Genomic DNA, 24,847 nt, shown 5'->3' with positions numbered 1-24,847 from the left:
GTGATTTGAGTATTGAAACCCCCTGTGTGACAGCAAGGTGGAGAGAATATAAACTTAAGATTATACTAGCAGAGTCAGAGAATGAAGTAATTGTAAAATGCAAGAGTTAAACGTCCTGTATCTGAATTAAGCAGCATTTTTAACAAAAATGAATTGTTAGCCCAAATTGAAATAAATATGTATGACTTGATAGCCGTTACAGTGAATGTGTGCAAGCTGACCAAGCCTGGGACTGGAATATTGAAGGGTATTTGTCATTTCAAATGGTAGAGTAGCTCTGTCCATTAAAGATGAGATCAGTACAGTACAGTAGTGAGAGATGACCCTAATGTGAAAGAGCAAAATACAGAATTAGTTTTGGCAGCGATATGAAATAGAAAGGTAAGTGTTTATTTATTTGTGGGAGTAGTTTATAGAACTCCCCCCAACAGTAATTATGCTGTAAGAGAGTGAATAAAGGAAGAAATAAACGAAGGTAAGAAAACTGAATTAGCTGGTGAATTAGCATACTAACAGACAGAATAGAATCTATTCAGAAGGAGTATTTGAGAATAGTCAGAATAAGTATATTCCTACTGTTAAAAACAATCTAAATGGAGGATCCACCATTCTTGGTGAACGAAATAAGTTAGGGAAACCATCAAACTTAAGGAAAAAGCATATAACTGCACTCAAATGAGTGGCAGGTCAGATAATTGATCCAAGTATACAGAATGGCAAAGAATGACTGAAAGGTTAATAGGAGGAAAAAAGTTAGTATAAGAAGAAGCTAGCTAGAACTGTAAAAATGAAAAGCGAAAGTTCCTACATATATATTTAAAAATGAAAAGAGTAAGAAAAAATGAGTATTGGTCTTCTGCAGAGTAAAAATGGGGAATTAATGTAGATAATAAGGAAATGGTGGGTGAACTGAACAAACATTTTGCTTCTGTCTTCACTATGAATAATAGAAAAAAAAAATTCCAGCAGTAGCTGTACATCAGGAGGTGGAATCGAGAGAAGAACTTAGTGAAATTCAAATCACTAGGGGTCTATTAACCAAACTGATGGAGCTGTGATTTGATAAGTCTCTGGGTCCAGATGGATTTCATCCTAAGTTCTTAAAAGGGGTGGTTTGTGAGGTTGTAAATATGTTGCAGTCAATTTTCCAAAATTTCCTAGATTCAGGAAAGGCTCCATCAGACTGGAAAGTAGCAAGCATAGGAATGGAGGTAGAAATCTGGAAACTATAAGTCAGTTATCTTGGTGTCTGTCATGGGGGAGGTATTAGAATCAATCATTAAACAGGTAATTGCTGCACACTTAGAAAAAACTCAAAGTCATAGAGTAATTGAAGAGTCAGCATAATTTTGTGAAAGGAAAATCATGTTTAACTAATTTAGTGCAGTTCTCTGAAGGAGTAACTGGTATTGTGGAGATTTGCCTACACATATCTCTAGAAGGCATTTTATAAAGTGTCATACCAAAGGTTACTGTGGTAAATTAAAGCTCATGGTGTCATATTAGCCTGGACAGAAAATTGGCTGATTTGCAGAAAACAACATCTGCTTAAACAGCTGATTTGTATGACTGGATGGATTTGATGAATGGAGTCTGCGCTGTCTGTGCTGCTGCCTCAATTTTTTATAATTTACATCAATATCTTAGATGAGGAGTGTGAAGGGGCGGAAGCTAAATTTTGCAGATGACACAACAATAAATAGCAAAATATATTGTGACAAAGACAGAAGGTGGTTGCATAAGCCCAAGAAAGATTGATTGAGTGGACAGAAGCTTGACAGGTGGATCACAATATGGGAAAATATGAAGTTGTTTACTTTGGAAGAAAGAATGAAAAAGCTGATATTACTTAAAGGGAGAATCACTGTGGAATTCATGTGCGAGTGATCTAATGTTTAAATCACAAAAAAATTAGTAAGCATGTACATCATGTAATCAAGAAGGCTAATGGGGTACTATGCTTCATTATGAGAGGAATTAAACTGAAAAGTGTTTTTCTTCGGTTATAGAGCATTAGTAAGACCTCATCTTAAAACTGTGTACAGTTTAATCTCCTTATTTTAAGGATGTCAATGTATTAGAGGCACTTTGTTTGAGGTTTGCTAGTTTGATACCTAGAATGGATGGGTATGAGGATAGGTTGGACATAGTGGGCTTGTTTCTACGACAGTGTAGAAGAGTGAGGGTGTCTTGCTGGAAGGGTATTAAGATCCTGAATGGTTTTGACAAGGTGGATTTGAAAATGATTTTTTTTTCTTGTGGGTGAATCCAGAACTTGAAAGCAATGTTTTAAAGGTTGTCCTTTTTATTGGAGATGAGAATTTATTTTTCTCAGAGGGTTGTGTGACTTTAGAATTCTGCTACTGAAGATGATAGGAGCAGGGTAATTGAATATTTTTAAGACGGATGGAGATGGATTCTTGTTAAGCAAGAGAATCAAGGTTATTGGGCTACATTGAAATGTGGATTTCAAAGTACAAACAGATCAACCATGATTTTATTGAATAGGGAAGCAAACTTAAATAGCCTCCTCCATATATAATTGATAATAGAAAATAAACAAGGCTATGGCAGAAGAGTTAAGACTTAGAAAACATCCTAAAGGTACTTGAAAGTCAAGAGGTGAACACAACGGAGGAACTCAAAACAAACAGCATCATGAGGGAAAAGCTGCCAGGGAAAGATTTGGTAGGTTCCCAGGACAAGATAGCTACCGTCCTAGACTCTTGAAAGTGGTGGTTGCAGAGATGCATTAGTTATAATCTTTCAAAATTCCTTCATTTCTAGAAGAGTCCCAGAGGATTGGAAAATAGCATAGCAATAGCCAAGCAAGCCACTCAGTCGTATCAATCACTATGAAGTCTCAACAAAGAAATGAAACCAGACAGATCACCTGGCATCGACCTAGGCACTGGAAAAAACAATGACAGAAACAGCCCAGGGGACTCTGTAAATCCTCCGTATTAATATCTGGGGGCTAGTGCCAAAATTGGAGAACTGTTACACAGACTAGTTAAGCAACAGTGTGACACAGTCATACTCACGGAATCAAAGTTGAATCAAAGACAACACCATCACCATCCTTGGATATGTCCTGTTCTACTGGCAGGACAAACCCAGCAGAGGTGGCGGCATAGTGTATACAGTCAGGAGGAAGTTGCTCTGAGAGTCCTCAACATTGACTCCAGATCCAATTAAGTTCATAGCTTCAGGTTAAACATGGGGAAGAAAACCTCTGGCTGATTGCTGTGTACTGTCCTCCCTCCGCTGTTGAATCAGTACTCCTCCTTGTTGAACAACACCTGGAGGAAGCACTGAGGGTGGCAAGGACGCAAAATGTACTCTTGGTGGGGGATTTCAATGTCTATTACCAAGAGTGGCTCAGGAGTAGTACTACTGAGTGCTAAAGGTCATACCTGCTAAAATGGGTCTGCGGCAGGTAGTGAGGGAGTCAACGTGATGGAAAAATATACTTGGCCTCATCCTTATCAATTTGCTGGCTGCAAATGCATCTGTCCATGACACTATCAGTAAGAGTAACCATTACATAGTCCTTTTGGAGATGATGTCCCTCCTTCACATTGAGAATACCCTCCATTGTGTGTGTGGCACTATCACTATGCTAAATGAGACAGGCTGGCAACTTAAGACAGGGCAGCCACAAAGTGCTATGGGCCACCAACAGCAGCAGAACTGTACTCCAACACAATCTGCACCTTGTGGCATGGCATATCCCCCACTCAAACATTACCATCAAGCTAGGGGATCAATAGAAAGTTTTGGAGGATATGTCAGGAGCAGTGGCAGGCATACCTAAAAATGAGGTTTCAACCTGGTGAAGCTACCAAACAGACTTACTTGCATGCGAAACAGCATATACAGCAAGTGATAGACACAGCTAAGCAATCCCACAATGAACAGATTGGACCTCTCCAGTCCTGCCACATCCAGTTGTGAATGGTAGTGGACGATTAAACAACTCACTGGAGGAGGAGAAGGCTCCAAAGATATCCCCATCCTCGATGATGGAAGAGCCCAACACATTAGTGCAAAAATAAGGCTGTAGCATCCACAACAACCTTCAGCCAGAAATGCCGAGTGGGTGGTCCAACTCAGCCTCCTTCAGTGGTCCCCAGAATCACAGATACCAGTCTTCAGCCAATTTGATTCATTCTAAGTGATACCAAGAAATTGTTGGAGGCGCTTGGTACTGCAAAGACTATGGGCCCTGACAATATTCCTGCAATAATACTGAAGACGTGAGCTCCAGAATTTGCTGTTCTACTGGCCAAACTGTTCCAGTACAGTTACAACACTGGCATCTAAGCAACAATGTGGAGAATTGCGCAAATATATCCCCCTATACAAAAAACAGGACAAATACAGTCCGGCCAATTACCGCCCTATCAGTTTACTCTCATCATCAGTAAAGTGATGGAAGGTGTCATCAAGCAGCACCTCCTCAACAATAATCTGTTCAGTGACACCCAATCTGAGTTCCGCCAGGCCCACTCAGCTCCTGATCTCATTACAGCCTTGCTTCAATCATGGACAAAAAAGTTGAATTCCAGAGGTGAGGTGAGAGTGACAGTCCTTGACATCAAAGCTGCATTCGATTGAGTGTGGCAACAAAGAACCCTAGAAAAATTGGAATGAATAAGTATTAAGGGGCAAACTCTCTGCTGGTTGGAGTCCTAGATTGTTTATGGTACTTGGAGATCAGTCATCTTAGCTGCAAGACACTTCTGCAGGAGTTCCTCAGGGTAGGTCCTAGGCCCAACTATCTTCAGCTGCGTCATGAATAATTTGCCCTCCATCATAAGGTCAAAAATACAGATGTTCACTGATGATTGCACAATATTCAGCAGCATTCATGACTCCTTAGTTCTGAAGCAGTGCACATTCAAATGCAACAAGATCTGGACACTATCCAGGTTGGGCTGACCATTGGCAAGTAACATTCATGCCATACAAATACTAGCAATGACCTTCTCTAACCATTAACATTCAATTATGTTATCATCACTAAATAACCCCACGATGAACATCCTCAGGGTTACCACTGACCAGAAACTCAACTGGACTTGCCATATTAATACAGTGGCTTCAAGAACAGCTCAGAGGCCATAAATCTACTAGGTGAAAGTGAGGACTGCAGATGCTATAGACCAGAGTTGAGAGTGTGGTGCTGGAAAAGCACAGCAGGTCAGGTAGCATCTGAGGAACAGGAGCATCGGCTTTTCAGGCAAAAGCCCTTCATCTGGAATCCTGATGAAGGGCTTTTGCTCGAAACATCAACTCTCCTGCTCCTCGGATGCTGCCTGACCTGCTGTGCTCTTCCAGCACCACTCTCTAGATAGAGGCTATAAATACTGAGGTGAATAACTCATCTCCTAACTACCCATAGCCTGTCCACTATCTACAAGGCAGAAGTCAGATGTGTAATGGAATAATCCCCACTTGCCTGGATGGATGCAGCTCCAAACACTCAAGAAATTTGACGCCATCCAGGACAAAGCAGCCCACTTGATTGGCACCACATTCACAAGCATCCACTTCCTCCACAACTGATGCACAGTAGTAGAGTATGTGCCATCTACAAGATGCACTGTAGAAGTTCACCAAGGCTCCTTTGACAGCACCTTCCAAATCCATGACTACTTCCACCTAGAAGGACAAGGGCAGCAGACACATGGGCACACCACTGCCTACAAGTTCCCCTCCAAGCCACTCACCATCTTGATTTGGAAATACAGAGGAACCTCGATTATCTGAACGAGATGGGCGGGCACTATTTCATTCGGATAATTGATTATTTGGTTAATTGATTTCCTCCTGGGCTCGGAGTTTTCTGTGAAGTCTGCTCCTCGTTCAGGAGACTAGGCGAAAGCACACTGTACACGAGACCCCACCCCCCATCTGCTCCCAACCCGCCTCCCCACCCACATTCCGCCCGTCTGCCCCTGCCTGCCCCCAAACCCGTCCACTCCCATCCCACCACCCCCACCCGCCCCCAAACCCCTCCACTCCCACCCCACCACCCCACCCACCCCCACACCTGTCCACTCCCTCTCCATTCCCCCCGTCCGCTCCCCCCCCCCCCACCACCCCGGCCCACACTCTGCCCATCTGCCCCCCCGCCCGCCCGCAAACCCGTCCACTCCCACCCCCACCCCGTCCGCTCCCACCCCGGCCCACACTCCGCCCGTCTGCCCCTGCCTGCCCCCAAACCCGTCCACTCCCACCCTGCCCCCCCACTCACCCCCAACCCCGTCCACTCCAACCCTACCTCCAAACCCTGTCCAACTCTGCACCCCCGTCTGTCCCCGCCCGCACCAACCCTGCACCAGTGCCCGCCCCCAACACTGCAGCACCAACTCTGCTCCCCCAACCCCGCAACCCCATCCATTCCCACCCACCGTCCAATGCCCATCCTAACACCCGGGGCAGCTGGACTGTACACCAACACTAAGACTGCTGCTGGCTTTGTGGGGTAAGTCTCGAAATAGCACGCTGCACGCACCTTTTTACTGCAATGTTTTGACAGGTTCCACATTTGCCCTGTACAGGATAATGTTGGAGAGATTATCTGGGGAAGAGGGGTTTAGAGTGCACCCCTGTGTAGAACTCCAGGGAAAGTGTAGGAGAAGAGAGAGGGTGGGGGGTCAATCATTTGGAGATGGTGCCTGGACTGTCCAGGACTGTTCTCAGCAGCATTTTAGTGAGCCGAGTTTGTTTTTAATCATTGTACCAGTAAAAAAAGACGCAATTAGGGTTGAAACAGCTCTTTAATGTAATGTTTCTATCGGGACCTTGAGATCCCCTTTGGATAATCTGATATTCGGATAATTGATATTCGGATAATCGAAGTTCCTCGGTATATCATCATTCCTTCATTGCTGGATCAAAATACAGAATTCCCTCCCTAAGGACATTGTGGGTCAACCTACAGGTGGACTGCAGTGACTCAAGAAAGAAGCTCACCACTGCCTTCTCTAGGGTAACTAGGGATGGGCAATAAATGCTAGCCAGCCAGTGACTTCCACAAGAGAAGAAAAAAAATGCCACAAGAATTAGTGCTGTTTATATATTTATGCTATTTATAATTTATATCAATGAATTAGCCAAAGGGATTCCATGTATGATAATTAAACTTGCCAACGACACCAATAAAGGTAGGAAAATGAGGTGTGAAGAGGAGGTAAAGTGTTTACAAAGACATAAGGAGGGCATCAGAGAACCAGATGGATTTTTATGACAACCTGATAGTTTCATGGCTACCCTTACTAACATATTTTTTAATTCTTGAGTTTTTATTTAGTTAACTGAATTTGAATCCCTGAGTTGCCTGACTGGAATTTTAATTCATGCCTTCAGATCATTATTCCAGGTTTCTGAGTCGGTTAGTCCTGTAACATAATGTCTTGGCTACCATGCCCCCAGTGCATGAAATATAGTGAAGGCCTTCCTCACCTTCATCTTCCTAGCTCTCTGATCTTTCTTGTTCCCTCCTCAATTGAACATTCCATCATGCCGCAGGAGTTTCTTCAACAAAATAATAATTTGCAGTGATTATCTGAGGGTGGTGGACCTCAACTACATTTAAGTGTCCCTCCTTATATAGGGCTAGGCCTTTGAGGTGATTGATCTTTTTGCCTGGCTTTGATTTTTCAATGGAATGTAACAGTAATTCCATTTAGAGTCATAGAGCTATACAGCATGGAAACAGACCCTTCGGTCCAACTCGTCCATGCCGACCAGATATCCTAAATTAATCTAGTCCCATTTACCAGCATTTGGCCCATATCCCTCCAAACCCTTCCTATTCATATACCCATCAGATGCCTTTTAAATGTTGTGACCAGCCTCCACCACTTCCTCTGGTAGCTTATTTCATACACACATCACCCTCTGTGTGATAATGTTGCCCCTTATATCCTTTTGAATCTTTCCCCCTCACCTTAAACCTTGCATCAAAAATCTTTCTATTTCGCTAATGCAATTACTGTTAATTGTCCCATTCATGTGTAACACTTATTTAATATTAATATGGATGGGATTTCTATAGGGGAATACAGGTGCAGAAAATATTATTCATTTTTTAAAGGTTACCTTTGAAAATAATCTATTTATTATGCTGTTGGAAGTCTAGTGACTGCCAGTTTGATATATAAGAAAGATCCTTATCAGCAGATTTAACACCTCTATCAAGTCACCTCTCTTGCTTCATAAACAGCCTCACATTTCTGTTGTGCATTTTTCATAGAACAATTGATCCCAATTTATACTCCACAGCTCCTGCCTAATAGCAGTATAATGTCCCCTCCCTCAATTAAATACCTTCCCATACTGTCTATTTCTATCCCTTTCCATGGCTATGGTAAAGGTGAGGCAGTTGTGGTCACTGTCACTGAAATGCTCTCCCATTGAGAGATCTGACACCAGACCTGGCTCGTTGCCTAGTGCCAAATTCAATATGGCCTTCCCCCAGTCATATTGATTTGGGAATCCTTCCTGGACACACCTGACAAAATTGGCTCCATCCAGACCATCTGCACTAAGGAGGTTCCAATCAATATTGGGGAAGTTGAAGTCACCCATAACAACAACTCTGTTACAGCTGCACCTCTCCAAGATCTGCTGATCTGCTGTCCAATCTGTTCTTCCATCTCTTTGCTGCTACTGGGAGGTTCTATAGATAAAACCCAATGAAGTGACTGCTCCTTTCCTATTACTGACTTCCACCCATATTGACTCAGTAAACAAAGCCTTCTTAACAACCTCCTTTTCTGCAGCTATGAGATACCCTCTAATTGACAATGCTACTTCCCTGCCTGTTTAATAGCTTCCCCCCCACCCCCCCGCACCTATTCTTTTTAAAAGATCTAATCTAAACCCTGGAACATCCAGCAACCATTCCTGCTCCTTTGAAATCCATGTCTCCGTTATGGCCATAACATCGTAGTTCCAAGTACTGACCTATGCTTTAAGTTCATCACTCTTATTCTTGACACTCCTTGCATTGGAACAGACACACTTTAATCCATGCCTTTGCCTTATCAACCTACCTGCCAGACTCTCTGCATTCTATTTCTGCCTATTCAGAACTCCTCTGATCTGTAGTTCTGGTTCCCAACCCCCTGCCAAACTAGTTTAAACCCTGCCAAATGCTCTAATCTCCCACCCAGGACATTGGTGCCCCTCCAGTTTAAGTGCAACTAGTCCTTCATGTAGAGGTCCCACCTTCCCCAAAAGGTACCCCAATGATCTGCGTATCTGAAGCCCTCTCTCCTGCACCAGTAGCCACGTATTTAGCTGCACTTGCTCACTGTTTCTCTTCTCACTACCCTGTGGCACCAATAGTAATCCTGAGATGTGCTGTTTTAACAGTCTCAATACAGCCTGTATAGTATGAAGCTGGGTAAAGGGGTTAAATCTATCTGTTTGCTGTTTGTGATAAGGATTTTTTTGTGTAATAGACATGATATTTTTGTTTAAAAGTACATTGACAACCTCATGTGACTATGCTCAGTCTGACCACCATGGTAACAAAATTGCAAAAATAAAACTTATGATCCATCAAGCCAGGTTTCACTTTGAAAACGTACTTATCCAGTATTACAGTCAGCTGGGATCATAACATTGCTGACCACACAGTGCAAATACACAGTAAGCACAACAATAAAGGTAAGGTTGGGACCTTTATACTGGAATATTACATGTTATGATATCATCTAACAGGTACACGACCTGCTTCCATGTCTACAGAAAGAATCTAGGCTGAGCTGCAGAACCTTCTTGCTAGTGCTGTCACCTTCCCAGATATAAGGGAGTTTCCCAAAATGGGATATATTCTCATAAACCTCTAAGAACCAGTACTGCACAGAATAAGCCAACATGAGAACTTCACAAGTGATTAATATAAGCTTTCTCAGAAGCATTCAGCATGGGATGAGGTCACTTGATCCTTTGTACCTTCACTGGTTTTTTATCCAATTAGTTTAATTGACCCATGCTCTTTCCCCAAAGCTCTGTGAACCTTTCCTTTCAACTATTTATCCAACTGCATTTAAAAATTATTATTTGAATCTGTTTCTTCCACCTTTTGCAACAGTGCATTCTAGATCATGACAATTTTCCTCTTCATTTACCTGGTTATTGGAGAGTTATGATTTCTTCCATTGTATCTGAGTGGTCTAAGATTGGAGTCAATTAGAGCCCTTAAACATCTAGATCTTTTGGAAATTGTGGTTCCTGCATCAGATATCCATATGGGAGTTGGGTGTGAAGGTTGTGTACCTGATTTGTAGTCTTCAAGAAATCCTATCTGTATCAATGGACCAAGAACTCAATATTAGTCTTGGAATGGGTGCAGTGTAGGTTCACTTGATTGGTATCAGGGCTTAAAGGGTTAAATTATAAGAGGAGGTTGCACAGAATGACGCTTTCTGCACTGTAACAACTCAGTTAATCTGCATTTGAGTATAAAAGATTGAAGGCAATCTAACTTATTTTAAATTATTAGGATTAGATAGGATAGATAAAAAATATGTCCTCCGGTTGGGAAATTCAAAACAAGAGAACCTAATGTTAAATTCAGAGCTAATTGTGTTTGTGTGATGTCAGGAAACATTTATTCATGCAAAGGGTAGTGGAAATCTGAAACACACACCTGCAAAACATTATTGAGGCTGGAGCTTATTGAAAATTTCCAAACTGAGACTGGTACATTTTTTTTGAGGAAAGGGCAATAGGGGGTCAAGGAACCACCGAAGGCAGTTAAAATACATATCAATCATGATCTAACTGAATGGTACAACAGACTAGAGAGGCTGAATGGCTTCACGCTGTTCCTACCTTCCGAATCCAGGATTTGATATGCAACAGATATGGTTAGATTGCTACTCTTGAGTTTTGGTGGAAAGGTGGGCCCTCTCAGGATATTTTGTGGTTGGCTGAGGTCTAATGATAAAGCAAATTTTAAAGGATGTGCAGACTTTTTCAAGTGTACATAAATTAACGAGAATGTTTTTTGTTCCAGTTTCTTATAGCTGAGAGCGATCGAGGGGGTTTGTGCAACATTGATTGCTCTAGAGCTCAACAGAAGCCAGTCTGTGGGAGTGACAGGAAGTTCTACAAATCCCACTGTGCTTTTCAACGGGCAAAATGCAGGGACCCAACCCTTGAAACAAAGCCTCGGAGCCGATGCAGTGGTAAGGATGGAAACATCAAAACAGCTGATTCGTCCATTAGTCAATAATCAACTAGTTCTAGCCCCCCCTTCACTGGCCTCATCTTTCCCCACATTTGTAACCTCACCTACTTCTACAAGCTTCTGAGAACTCTGCTTTCCTAAAATTCTTGTCTCCAAATTCTAACACCCTATCATTCGTGGTTTTTCTGTCATCTCCCAAACCTCTCCACCTCTGTACTTCTCTTTCCTCCCTAACTCTGGCCAAGCTTTTCGTCACCATGGATCTGTGTCAAATTTTAATTGACATGCTAAATTTTGGGAACTTGACTACATCAAAGGTATTACATAAATGCAAACTGTGTCACAGATCCAGAATTCCCATTAACAGCAAACTCTATCATTTATTCCAAAACACTCCTTGCTGATTCCTTTTGCCATGTCAAACTTACCAAATTGTACCATTCCACACTTTTTGAAGGTATTTCATTATCCCCTCTTTCAAAATACTTTCTAATACTTTCACAACTGATACTGCAGTTTGTTTCCACACCCCTTTCTAAGAAGGGCTTCATGTTTTTCAAGGGGCTATCAACTTAAGCTATGGACTGAATAGAGCTCTTTTAAAATTATAAAGAGACTCCATTTATGGTGAGCATAGAGAAGGTCTTTCCATTTGTAGGGAATACACAGCTATGGGACATAAATATGATACAGTCACAAATAAATCCAATATGGAATTCAAGAGAAGTTTCCTCCCCCACAGAGCATTGGTATGTCTACTGAATAGCAGAGATGCCTTTATTGGATAACAAGATAAATACGTGAGAAAGAAGGAATAGAACTATATACTGAAAGGAAAATAGACCATGGGAACAGAGGACTTCACAACAGGAGTGGGCCTGCTCCACCATCCAATAAAATCATGGCAATTTGGAATGAGTTGACTGTGGGACATATCTGTTCACTCCATTTTATTTTAGTCACACATAAGTCATCTGTTTAAATATTACATGACAGGATAGTGTTAAATCATTGGAGCAATTAGCTGGGCGTTCCTTGCATAACTCCTTGAGGGATTTCTCTAACCTGCACAACCTCAAAGTTTAACAATTTCCATAAATCTCAGTGTCACAGTGCAAGGTGAAGGATGAAGTAACAATTTTCATCTGTTTTTTGAAACAGCAACACTGTGTTTTGGGTATCTTTTCCCTATGTAGGATCTCTACAACAAGAAAACAAAGTAGTCAGCCTTCTCCAAAAGCATAAAAGAAATGCTGAGATGGGGCAACTACATTTCTCCCCTCTTCTCCTGTCTGAGCCTTCGCACAGTGATTGTTTTGAATTGTTGCAATTTTACTGAGTGCTCCATTCAACATAAGAATAAAGTAAAACTACAGTGCATTGTTTTATCTAAGTTGTTAATTCTTTTGTTTCATCTTAATCCAGTTAATGACTGTTGAATATGTAAATTTAAATCAGTGCAATCCTCTAAATATGGTCCTCTGCAGAGCTACCTTGATTAGGAAAGGGATGATTTAGTGTAGTGGTCTATCAATAGGTTTTATGTTTCATTTGAGGCTCGACTGATGAAACAACAGTCTCCTTTCTATAATTGTTCTAAACTTACCAAATTACTTCTGGTATTGAAAAATGCAAGTGATCAATCAAAACCAACAGGGCAATGCTGTTCAGGGAAGATGGATGTAAATGAAAACGTTTGGGTTTTAAAAGCTTGTAGAAATAGGGGAAGATTGAATTAAGTAAGGAGTTACATAGCTTTGTGACTAAGGGGCAAACATTGAGTGGACTAGAATCAATTAGGAGAATTTTTCTGGCTTGCATGAAGTAGGAAGCCAGTTTGTATAAGAAGGGTAATTTTACTAGGTCTACACCTGGCAAACCCCTTCACCCCTGCTGGTTAGGGAATTTGTCAGGTAAATTGAAGTAGCCTTCTAACAGCAACCTGAGGGGTGTGGTGTAGTGTCTTACTGAAGAATAGAGGAGGGTCATGGGCAGGGAAGGCAATCTTTGCAGCCTCAGCATTTTCCTTGGAGGGGCTTCTCCATCATCAGATTATTTTGTTTAATTAACTTTGGCCTATCTTCTGCCAGCTTCATGGCCCCTTCCATCCTCAGTCACCACTGTTCCTGATGGCACTGATAAGAATCCCGAGCTGTCAGCAGCTCAAGGTGGGATTTCCTCTGAGATGAGGGGAGAAAGTCCAGTCTTTAATCAGTTAATGTTTTATGGAATGTTAAGTCTGCGGGACTACTGTCATCAGGGATGATGAGTTTCCCCATTGACCTTTCCACTGGTGGAGCAGGAAACTGTTGAGTTTGAGAAATTGTGCCCATAGAATCTCACAGTACATTTTGATCTTTATTGCCCCATTAGCTCTTTGAAACAGCTATCCAATTAGTTCTACTCCATTGTTCTTTTACCACTGCCATGTAATTTTCTCTCCATGTATTTTTCCAGTTTTCTTAGGAATGTTATTGCTCAGTTTGCAGTGAAATGAATTTCAACCAGGTTCACAACACAAGATTGGATGATGACTTTCAATTCCATTTTCATCACTAATAACCAACTGCACAAAACAGAATCACCCAAAGTATAGAATCTTGGAAGAATTTATCTTTAATGGAATCCATTCAAAACCGCATTTTGCTGGTTGATAGTACTCCTCAAACTGAATGTTACTAGATTAATGAAAAGTTTGTAAAATTATAGACATTCTTCTTTCATGTGCTGTCATCAATTTTTAATGTTCTGGTCCAACCGATGGTTCTGTACCGATGGGACGATCTCCACTTGAACCGATCTGAAACCAGTGTTCTAGCGAAAAGGATAAGTGGGGTGGTCACTAGGACTTTAAACTAGTGAGACCAGGGGAAGGGAAAGGGAAAACCATAGGAAGTATGATGGTAAATAAAAAGGTAAGCAACAGGTTAGCACGTGCAGGAGGGTTTAAGTACAAGGCAGACTATGAAAAAAAGTAAAAAGGAAGGATAACTCAGGAGATATTATTAGAGATGTTAGAAATCATGAGGTTAAGAAAATTAGCTTAAGGGCACTTTACCTGAAAGCTTGTAGCATCCGTAACAAGGTTGATGAGTTAATGGCACAAATCATTGCGCATGAATATAATTTAGTAGCCATTATGGAGACATGGTTATAGGATGGTCACAACTGGGAGTTAAATATCCAGGGTATCAGACTATTTGGAAGGACAGACAGGAAGGTAAGGGAGATGGTGTTGCTCTGATATTCAAGGATGACATCAGGGCAGCGCTGAGAGATGATATAGGTTCGTGGATGATATATGGAGAAGAAGGCTTTGGGTGGAAATGAGAAATTCTAGGAAGAAAAAGTCACTGATAGGAGTAGTCTATAGGCCACCAAATAATAATATCACTTTGGGGCAGGCAATAAACAAAGAAATAACTAACGTGTGTAAAAATGGTACAGCTTTTATCATGGGGGATTTTAATCTGCATGCCGATTGGTTGAACCAGCTTGGTCAAGGTAGCCTTGGTGTGGAGAGATTGAGTAGATTGGGATTATAATCTTTGGAATTTAGAAGGATGAGGGGGGGATCTTATAGAAACATATAAAATTATGAAGGGAATAGATAAGTTAGAAGTAGAGAGGATGTTTCCACTGCCAAGTGAAACTAGGACAAAAGGGCACAGCCTCAAAGTTAGGGGGAGCAGATTTAGGACTGAATTGAGAAGGAACTTCTTCACCCAGAGGGGTGGAAATCTGTGGAATTCTTTGCCCAGTGAAATAGTTGATGCTGCTTCAGTAAACATTTTTAAAGATAAGATATATATATTTTTGAACAATAAAGGAATTAAAGGATACGGTGAGAGCGCAGGTTAAGTGGAGCTGAGTCTATGAAAAGATCAGCCATGATCTTATTGAATGGGGGAGTGGGCTCGATGGGCTGGATGGCTTACTGCTGCTCCTAGTTCTTATATTCTTATTGGTTGCCTACACTTTACATAATCCTTATCCTTCTCTCTGCTTTTGACTACTTTCCTTCCGGATTGCCAAATTTTGGTATGCAATTATTCAATGATCTGATTGCTATAAGTGCTCACATCACGTGATTATGGTGTTTGTTTTGTTTAGTGGTTTGTGATTGGTTAAACCTGTTTGTAACATAACTGGACATTAGAATGCTCTCTGAGGCAAATGTAACTTTGTAAAGTACAGCTGAATGTGGTCAAGGATTTCATTTTTTCTGATTACATTTGAACCCATAGATCACCATAATTTGTAGTTTAATATGGAGAACAGTGTGATTTAGGAATACATTCACCATAGCTATTTCTGAAATGAGTTGATCTGTGTTACAGAAAGGGCCACAGCAAGATGCCGAGAAGATAGAGCCCAAGCACTTGCACAAACAAGGAGAGCAACAGACTCCATTATTGTACCAGAATGCAATGAGGATGGCTCCTTTGCACAGGTACTATGAGAAATCAATATTAATTACTCGGTATTGAAATTGTGCACAGATAAGACATTAGGCATGGCACTGGTTTACATCTTACTGAACAATTGAAGTGATCTAATTGTGAAGATACTGAAATGGTTTCAGCAATTTTAAATATAATTTTAAATTTAAATATAATTATTGACAAGCTGTTAAAAAGAGAATTCATTGCAAACTTGAGTGGGCTGATACTCATGAGTTGAATCCAACTGGGTTATTTTTCACTCATCTCTGGATCAATTTGGATTAGAAATTCTCCTCTGATTATAGCAATAGACTCTGTTGCAAAATTATCACACTGATGCTCAGTGGCAAGTTGGTATCTGATGAAGCGTTTCAGCTATGTGGATATCTGGAGAGGCTGTTTGCTTACAGCAGAAAAGGTAAAGGAAGATTTAGTAATGGCATTCAAATGTATCAAGAGTTTTAATGGAGTAGGTAGAGACAACTATTGTCAGAGGCAGGATATTTAATAATATGGGGACATAGATTTAAGATCACTAGTAAAAGAAGCAGGGCAGGGTAGGGGGAAGATGAGGTGAATTTTTATTTCAAATAGCAAGTGTAACAAGTTACTACATAGATAAAAATTCCTTACGAGAATAAATTGTTCCAAAATCACAACTTTGTAACTTGGGCAAAGATACTCATGCTGCCACCAATCCAAGCATTTTTCAATTGCTCCACAATTGGTGAATTGTACCAATTATTAGCATTTGGGAAAGTAATTAATAGAGATGAACATTTCATGTTGCAGACACTTGTAAACTAGAAGAAGAACCTGCATTCCATTGTGGCAACAGTTTCTTGTTTTCAGACTCAGATTTTGAAATAGTGCAAACTTTTCTGAATGACATTATATTTTTATAGACATAAAAAGTTTCATATTATTGCACTGGCAAAACGACACCTGGACATGTGGCAGTTGAAAGTTGGGACTGAGTTCCTTCTGGTACTTTGTGAGTGCTTTGGCACTGCATATACTTATCTAAATAATTCTGAAATGTCTTGAGAGCTCCTGCCTTTTCCATCCTTTCAGGAAGTGAGTCCTAGATAGCCCCGACTTTCGAGGTGAAAAGATTTTCCTCAGATCCTCTCTAAACCTCCTGGCCCTTACCTTAAAAACTGTGCCCTCTGGCTATTGACCTCTCTTCCGGGGGGGAAATATTTCTTCCTATCTACACTGGCTATACCCTTCAGAATTTTGCAGACCTGAATCAGATCATCCCTCAGCCTTCTCTGCTCTCAGGAAAACAAACTCCAGTCTATCTAGCTTATCTTCATAGTTGAACTGCTCCTGTCCAGGCAACATCCTCGTGAATCTCTTCTGCACCTTCCTTAGTACAGTCACATCTTACCTGCAGCATGGCAGCTAGAAGTGCACATTCAACTGTCGCTGTGGCTGAACTTACACTATACACAACTCCATCATAATCTGCTGCTCTTGTATTCATGTCTTGACCAATAAAGGAAAGTATCCGATATGCCTTCTTAATCACTTGTCAGCTTGTCCTGCTGCCTTCAAGGTCATACACATCAAGGTCCCTCTGATCTCTTGTACTTCCCAGGGTATTCCATTCCTAGGGTACACCATTCAACGTGTACTCCTTTGCCTTGTTAGTCCTCACAAAATGCATCACCTCATACTTTTCAGGATCAAATTCCATTTGCCACTCGGATTATAAGTTTTCTCACTAAGCTGGAAGGTTTGTTTTCGGATGTCTCGTCACAATGCTAGGTAACATCATCAGAGAGCCTCCGGTGAAGTGCGGGTGTTCTGTCCTGCTTTCTATTTATGTGTTTTGGTCTGTTAAGGTGGGTGGTATAATTTCCAGTTCTTTTTCCCAGAGATTGGTAAATGGGGTTCAAATCAACAGATTGAACAGACAGGCCGAAAACTAGCTACCACTATACGCAAACACAAACTAGCCACCAAAAGACATGACCCACTATTACAAGTATCCTTACACACATACGAAGAAGGACACCACTTTGACTGGGATAACACATCCATCCTAGGACAGGCTAAACAGAGACATGTACAGGAATTCCTGTAATTCAAACCAGAACTTCATCAATAAACTCATCAATTTGGACACCATTTACCAAACTCTGAGAAAAAAAACTGGAAATGACATCATCCACCTTAACAGACCAAGGCACATAAATAGAAAATGGGACAGAACACCAGCGTTTCAGCGGACACTCACTGATAATGTTACCTCGCATGGTGACAAAACTTCTGAAAACAAATCTTCCAGCTCAGTGAGCAAACTTACAATCTGAACCTCAACCTGAGCGACAAATCTTCTCAAAAATCGCTAACATCCATTTGCCACTGTTCAGCCCATCCAACCAGTCTGTCTATATCATGCAATGGTCTAACTCTTTCCTCTTTGTTATGACAATTGTCAAGGAAGAAAATACAATTGAAAACCAAGGGGAATTGACAAGGTTCAGGGAGGAGATGAAATCCACAGTAGAGAAGCAAAGAGGAATTATGAGAGAAGATTGACAGCCAACATAAAGGGGGTTCTAAAGTCTTCTGCAGGTGTGTGCAGGTAAAAGGAGGAGTAAGTCTAATTTTTAGGGACTAAGAAGGAGGTTTACACATGGAGGCAGGGGCATAGCTGAGTTATTAAATGAAAACTTTGCATCTGTATTTACCAAAGAGGCAGATGCTACCCAGGCCATGATGACCGTGGAGGAAACTCTGTCACTAGTGGGTTCAAAATTGAAAATAAAGTCGTGTTGGATAGACTTAAAGTTGGCAAGGTGCCAAATGAGATGCATCAAAGAATATTGAAAGAAGTTAGACTGAAATTTGCAGGAGCACTGACCACAATCTTTCAGTCTTGCTTAGGCTCAGGGAAAGTGCCAGAAAACTGAATTATTGCAAATGTTACTTCCTTTTTCAAAAAGATTGTAGAGATAAGTCCAGCAACTACTGTCCAGTCAGTTTAACGTCAGTGGTGTGAAGCTGCTGGAAACAATCATTGGGATAGAGTTAGGAGTCAGGTGGAAAAGGTGGATTGATTAGGAAGAACCAGCGTGGATTTCTAAAGATGATAGTATATTTAACTAATTTCCTGGAGTTTTTTGAAGAAGTAACAGAACTAGTCAGTATTGTTGATGTCGTACACATGGACTTCTATAATGCATTAGATATAGTACCACACAACAGACTTGTAAGAAAAGGTATAGGTCATGGAATAAAACAGGAAATTGCAAGTTTCTGCAAAATTGACTGAGTGATAGGAAACAAAGAGCAATGTTCAATGGATTTTTTTTTTGCCTGGAGAAAGGCTTGTAGTGAGGATCCCCAGGGTTTGCTATTGTGATCCTTGTTTTTCCTGATATGTATTAATGACCTGGATCTTGATGTGTCAGGAACAATTTCAAAGTTTACAGATGTTTTGAGACTTGGGAACCCTGTAAACTGAGAGGAGAACAGCTTAGACCTTCAAAAGGACATAGAGAAGTTGGTAGAGTGTGCAGATAGGTGGCAGATGAGATTGAATTCAGAGAAATGTGAGGTAATGCATTTTGGTAGGAAGAACATTCAATATTAGCAGACACTATACTGGGTTAGGGTTAGGGTTAGGGTTACTGGTAGCTAGTTTTCTGCCTGTCTGTTCAATCTGTTGGTTTGAACCCCATTTACCAATCTCTGGAAAAAAGAACTGGAAATTATACCACCCCACCTTAACAGACCAAGACACATAAATAGAAGGCTTCTTCAAATCTGCTGTCAGTATCACCTAAGATAAAGGCAACAAGTTCATGGGAACAACAAGGTTTCTAGCTTCCCTTCAAGTCACAGGGCTTGAGGCAAATTAGATGATCTTTGAGGGAAAATGATTTTGGAGCAGTAAAAAATGCTGGCTTTCTAAAAGAAAAATCAGAACTGAAGTCAACCCAAAGCCCATGAAATTTGATGTTAATCTCCCAGTGATCAAAAAACCCATTCCAGGAGATTCCAGAGCAATATTGTATACATACCAGTCCGATAATTACTAATCAGCAATGAAGGAGAAAGAAACACCCATAGCTATTACCATATTTTTTTTTAGATTACTTACAGAGTGGAAACAGGCCCTTCGGCCCAACAAGTCCACACCGACCCGCCACCCACCCATTGCCCTACATTTACCCCTTTTACCTAACTCTACGGGCAATTTAGCATGGCCAATTCACCTGACCTGCACATCTTTGGACTGTGGGAGGAAACAGAGCACCCGGAGGAAACCCACACAGACACGGGAGAATGTGCAAACTCCACACAGTCAGTTGCCTGAGTCAGGAATTGAACCCGGGTCTCTGGCGCTGTGAGGCAGCAGTGCTAACCACTGTGCCACCATGCCGCCCTATATCACTGCCATTTGGTTATATCAGATTTAGGGTGGTGCTGCACAATTAAGCTCAAACTCAAATAAAGAAAACAAAGTCAAGGGAGATCTGTTTGCCCTAGATTTAGGAGAGTTGCAATGGAATTGATGGGACTTGAATTTGCATGAGTGATTGGGCACAAACAATGAGCAATAATCCAAATGTGGTACAGTGTATATTCAAGCAGGAATTCAGATCATTTCACTTTTGACTTTATCAGTCAAGTGATTTATTCTTACAATTTTTGCGTTATTTGGAAGTAAAACAACAATTTTCCTCCTTGAATTGACTGAGGCCTGCTGATAACTATGACAAGCTTCTTGGCTTTGTGTCTGTGCTAAACAGCATGGCAAGACAGCAGTCATATGAGCCTGGTATCTCTGACTAAGGGTCAAAAGTGCAAAATGACAAGGCAAAGCAATGTGAGGCAGGGATGCTCTGAGCATCCAGGTAGACTCAGAGTCACTGAGCATTATGACAGCAAGGGAAGAGCTTGGAGGTATAGCCTGGCCTAGTCTATGAAATGGATGTATATCCTTGCTGCAGTCTACAATGATAGATGCCAGTGCAGCCTGAGGTATAGAAATGAAGTTCAGAAGCATCCTGTAAGTGGATCAGAGATGATCCATGAGGGTTCTTAGAGGCCGGCACATGTCAGATGCCAATGCCCATGGAAGTGTGGTGCCCATGACATACTCTGAGTGTTCAAAATGGACATTACTTGGAGCAAGCAACAAGCTGGATTTGTCAGATGCTTGATCTGGTTTCGTTGTCGAGCCTTCCTGACATTGAGCTTATTTGGCAAGTTTGGTAAAATGGGAGGCTGAATATTAATGAGGGGAGTTGGGCTGTCAACATGGCGTTTAACAAGCAATAATCATTGTCAACTGGCAACTCACCTCTGTCCAATGTGAATCTTGCGACGCCACATGTGAAAAGCCTAAAAGATGATACAAGTTGATCTTGACATCGATATGGGCCTCACTGCACTCTCACTCAATTTTGCCATACAACTTGCCATAGCCCTTGTTGTTCAGATCACTATAGGATTCCATCCTTCGAGTCATTTAAATTCTATTTAAATATCTTGAACAATTGCAAACTGTGCATGTTTAAGGTAAAACTTATATAGCTTATAAATTTTATCCACTGCTTCATCTCACATGATAAAAAAATATCCCCACAAATACATACTCACTAAACCTATTCCCAAATACCTACTTTCTCTTAGCAGGTTTTGTCCTTCATTGCCGCCCATCTGTGATATCACTTCTGTCAACATTTCCATGAATTTGTTGTGCCAAAACCGGTGACCCTACCTGCAGGTCCGTTCACTGTGTATTTCCTGTTTGCCTAGGAAATGCAAACGCAATTGGAATTGTACCTTCCAAGCATGTGTTTGTGCACATGTGCATGGTGGGAGACTTTGAATCAGCAGGCTGAAGTCTTCTCTAGGGCAGCAAATACTGTTATCCCAGCACGGCCAAGTTGCCAAGATTCTCACCATTCTCACTTGGAGATTTCTTGCTTTTTGCTCATTCTTACTGGATAAAAATGTTGAAACTTCCTGTTTTATTGTAAGAGCAGCTATATATTGAACAGAAGCAATTCAAAATGACATCCTTAATTGCGCTTGAGAAAGTGGTGTAAGCAAAAAAAACTCAACCTTACTTGTAAGCCAATTTCGGTAGAATCAATGAGAAAAAATATATATTTGCAAGATCCCAAACCACAGTGAATGAAACAGTCACATTTCTGGTCTATAGTTCAGTTCTTATGAAGGGATAAATGTAACAGATATTATCTAACATTCTGTTTTGTTTGAACCAATGGAAATGACTGACTGAAAATTGAATGTTCTGGTCAGATGAAAGTGATCTTCTGAGTTGTATTTACAACGATTAGTTGGAGTAGAAAGTGAGTAATGTAAAGAGGGATGATTTCACCATTAAAAGCAGTATAAAAAACACGCACAATAGTGGTTGATAATTTAAACAAGTTTAATAAAAACTGAAATTCTAAAATGAATTTTCTGTCAGAGAAAAACAAGAATGATCTAGCCCGGTTAAAGACATTCACTTTTTCTGTGACTTCTATACTAGTGTTTATTGAATGCATTGAACAGTGATAATCATACTTTGGTTGAAAAATACTTGGGAGGGGAGTACTGATCTGAATGTGACATAGAATGGCTTGTGCTTGGCAACTGTGGATCGGTAATTATTATTAGCCTATGAACAAACAATTACATTGAGGGCTATGATTTGGAGATGCCGGTGGTGGACTGGAGTGTACAAAGTTAAAAATCACACAACACCAGGTTATAGTCCAACAGGTTTAATTGGAAGCACACTAGCTTTCGGAGCGACGCTCCTTCACCACCTGATGAAGAAGCATCGTTCCGCAAGCTAGTGTGCTTCCACTTAAACCTGTTGGACTATAACCTGGTGTTGTGTGATTTTTAACATTGAGGGCTAGAGTTAATTGAACTCTTAGTTCATTAGCTCATTCAGTAGACTTGAGGTGATTGATTGCTCAGAGTATTTGCAGTGACATAAGACTTGGAAATGTATAGTTTTGATTGACGGTTTACTTACTGTCAGTGCAGTTTCATTTCTTTAATTGAGAAGTCAGGGTGAAATACCAAAGCTAAGAGTGCAGGACAACTTCATGTTTGAAAACAATGAGTAAATGGGCAGGTAAACCAGGAAATAATGAATATGCGACCCCCAAACCTGATGTATATCATGTTGAAGATTGGGAGAGGACTGAACTTATTCAGTGGCATTTTGCAATCTTGGCAAAGACTGAGTTAAAGAATGTGATGATACCATCAGCTTTCACTTTGATGCACTGAAAAAGCCAGGAGGAGGATAAACATATTTATAGTTTGAGGAAAAGGCTATGCTCTAGTATGTGTTTTGATATGATGACAAGATGCATATCAGAGTTTCAAAGGAGTTGAGACTTAATAATGAAATAATTCCACAGAGGCCAGTATCCCATCACCAAGTTATCCTTTCTTTGCATGTGCATAGTACTTAACACTGGTCCAGCTTCATCAGAGCCAGCTCTCAGAGTGAGCAGAACCTCTGACGCTCCTGCTTATATCTGTTAGCCAGGCCTCCCCAATTGAAGCAGGTTAACAGTTCCAATTAGGGAACTCATATTCTGTGAGGAACACTGGCTAATCTCAAAAAGTCACTACAGAGATATTTCTATGAATGTAGTTGCAGGTAATGGACTTCATATATCAATGCAGCAATCTTGTACTATGAAATTATTACTTTCTGTGTGTCACTTGCTATATATATGCCCCTCATGATTTTATAAACCTTTATAAACTCACCCCATATACTGGGGTCAGCAGCTTGAACAATATTTGAAATCCTGAACCCCAGCTGATCATCTCCTCAGTACATCCCAAACTATTTTTAAATGTTTCAATGGCAAAAGTCAATATTCAAGAAGCAAGATGCCTCAAATTAACAATGAGTGAGGTAGTTAACAAAATAAATAATTTTTGTGGTGTTTTTTGAGGTTGCTCTGGACATGGCATTCTCCCGCTTCTCTTCTAATAATGTTTGGGGATTTTTATGTATACCCGAGAGGAGATGAGATGAGATCTTAGAATCTTAGACAGTGTGAAATTTAGCATGGCCAATCCACCCAACCTGCATATCTTTGGACAGCGGGAGGAAACCAGAGCATATGAAGGAAACCCATATAGACACGGAGAATGTGCAAACTCCAGATAGATAGTTGCCCGAGGGTGGAATCCAACCCAGGACTGTTGCACTGTCAGGCATCTGTGCTAACTGTGCCACTGTGGGCTATATTGTGACTGTAACCTCATAGGGCTAGGATATAAGTATAAATGTTGAATAAGTCATAGTCATAGAGTTGTCCAACTAGTCCATGCCAAACATGTTCCCAAACTAAGATCGTCCCAATGACTGACATTTGGCCCATATCCCTCTAAACTTTTCTTATTCATGTACTTATCCAAATGTCTTTTAAACAGTGTAACTGTACCTGCATCCACCACTTCCTCTGGCAGTTCATTCCACTCATGAACCACTCCCTGCGTAAAATAAGTTGCCCCTCATGTCCTTTTTAATTTTTTCTCTTCTCACCTTAAAAATATGCCCCCTAGTTTTGAAATCCCCCAACTTCTCACCTTATATATGCCCCTCATGATTTTATAAATTTTTATAAGGTCACTCCCTTACCCACCTACACTCCAGTGAAAAAAGTCTCAGCCTACCCAATTTTTATAACTCAAATCCTCGATTCCAGGCAAAATCCTGGTAAATCATCCCGCCTTCTTAGACTGTAATCCCTAGTTCTGGATCCCTGGTCAATGGGAACATTATTCCTGTATTTACCATATCTAGTTCTATGGATTTCTATGAGACTCCTCTCATTCTCACGTGACTATAGTCATAGAGTCATAGAGATGTACAGTACGGAAACAGACTCTTCGGTCCAACCCGTCCATGCCGACCAGATATCCCAACCCAATCTAGTCCCACCTGCCAGCACCCGGCCCATATCCCTCCAAACCCTTCCTATTCATATACCCATCCAAATGCCTCTTAAATGTTGCAATTATACAACACTTCACCACTTCCTCTGGCAGCTCATTCCATACATGTACCACCCTCTGTGTGAAAAAGTTGTCCCTTAGGTCTCTTTTATATCTTTCCCCTCTCACCCTAAACCTATGCCCTCTAGTTCTGGACTCCCCCACCCCAGGGAAA

General features: G+C 41.0%; 1 protein-coding gene across 4 annotated transcripts in view; it reads left to right on the top strand.

The window, feature by feature from the left end:
* Positions 1–24,847, top strand: part of LOC122542753 (SPARC-related modular calcium-binding protein 1-like) — a 100,486-nt gene that overhangs the window by 40,739 nt on the left and 34,900 nt on the right. For all 4 annotated transcript variants that reach the window (XM_087984121.1, XM_087984122.1, XM_087984120.1 and 1 more), the window contains 2 exons: positions 11,042–11,213; positions 15,556–15,668. In XM_087984121.1, the coding sequence (XP_087840247.1) occupies positions 11,042–11,213; positions 15,556–15,668 (285 nt within the window). The remainder of the gene's footprint in view (positions 1–11,041; positions 11,214–15,555; positions 15,669–24,847) is intronic.

This window comes from Chiloscyllium plagiosum, unplaced genomic scaffold (assembly GCF_037043375.1).
Source record: "Chiloscyllium plagiosum isolate Xiang-an unplaced genomic scaffold, Cpla_swu_hap1 HiC_scaffold_47, whole genome shotgun sequence".
Taxonomy (NCBI): domain Eukaryota; kingdom Metazoa; phylum Chordata; class Chondrichthyes; order Orectolobiformes; family Hemiscylliidae; genus Chiloscyllium; species Chiloscyllium plagiosum.
The sequence above is the reverse complement of the archived record's forward strand: the minus strand, read 5'-3'. Positions and strand labels throughout refer to the sequence as shown.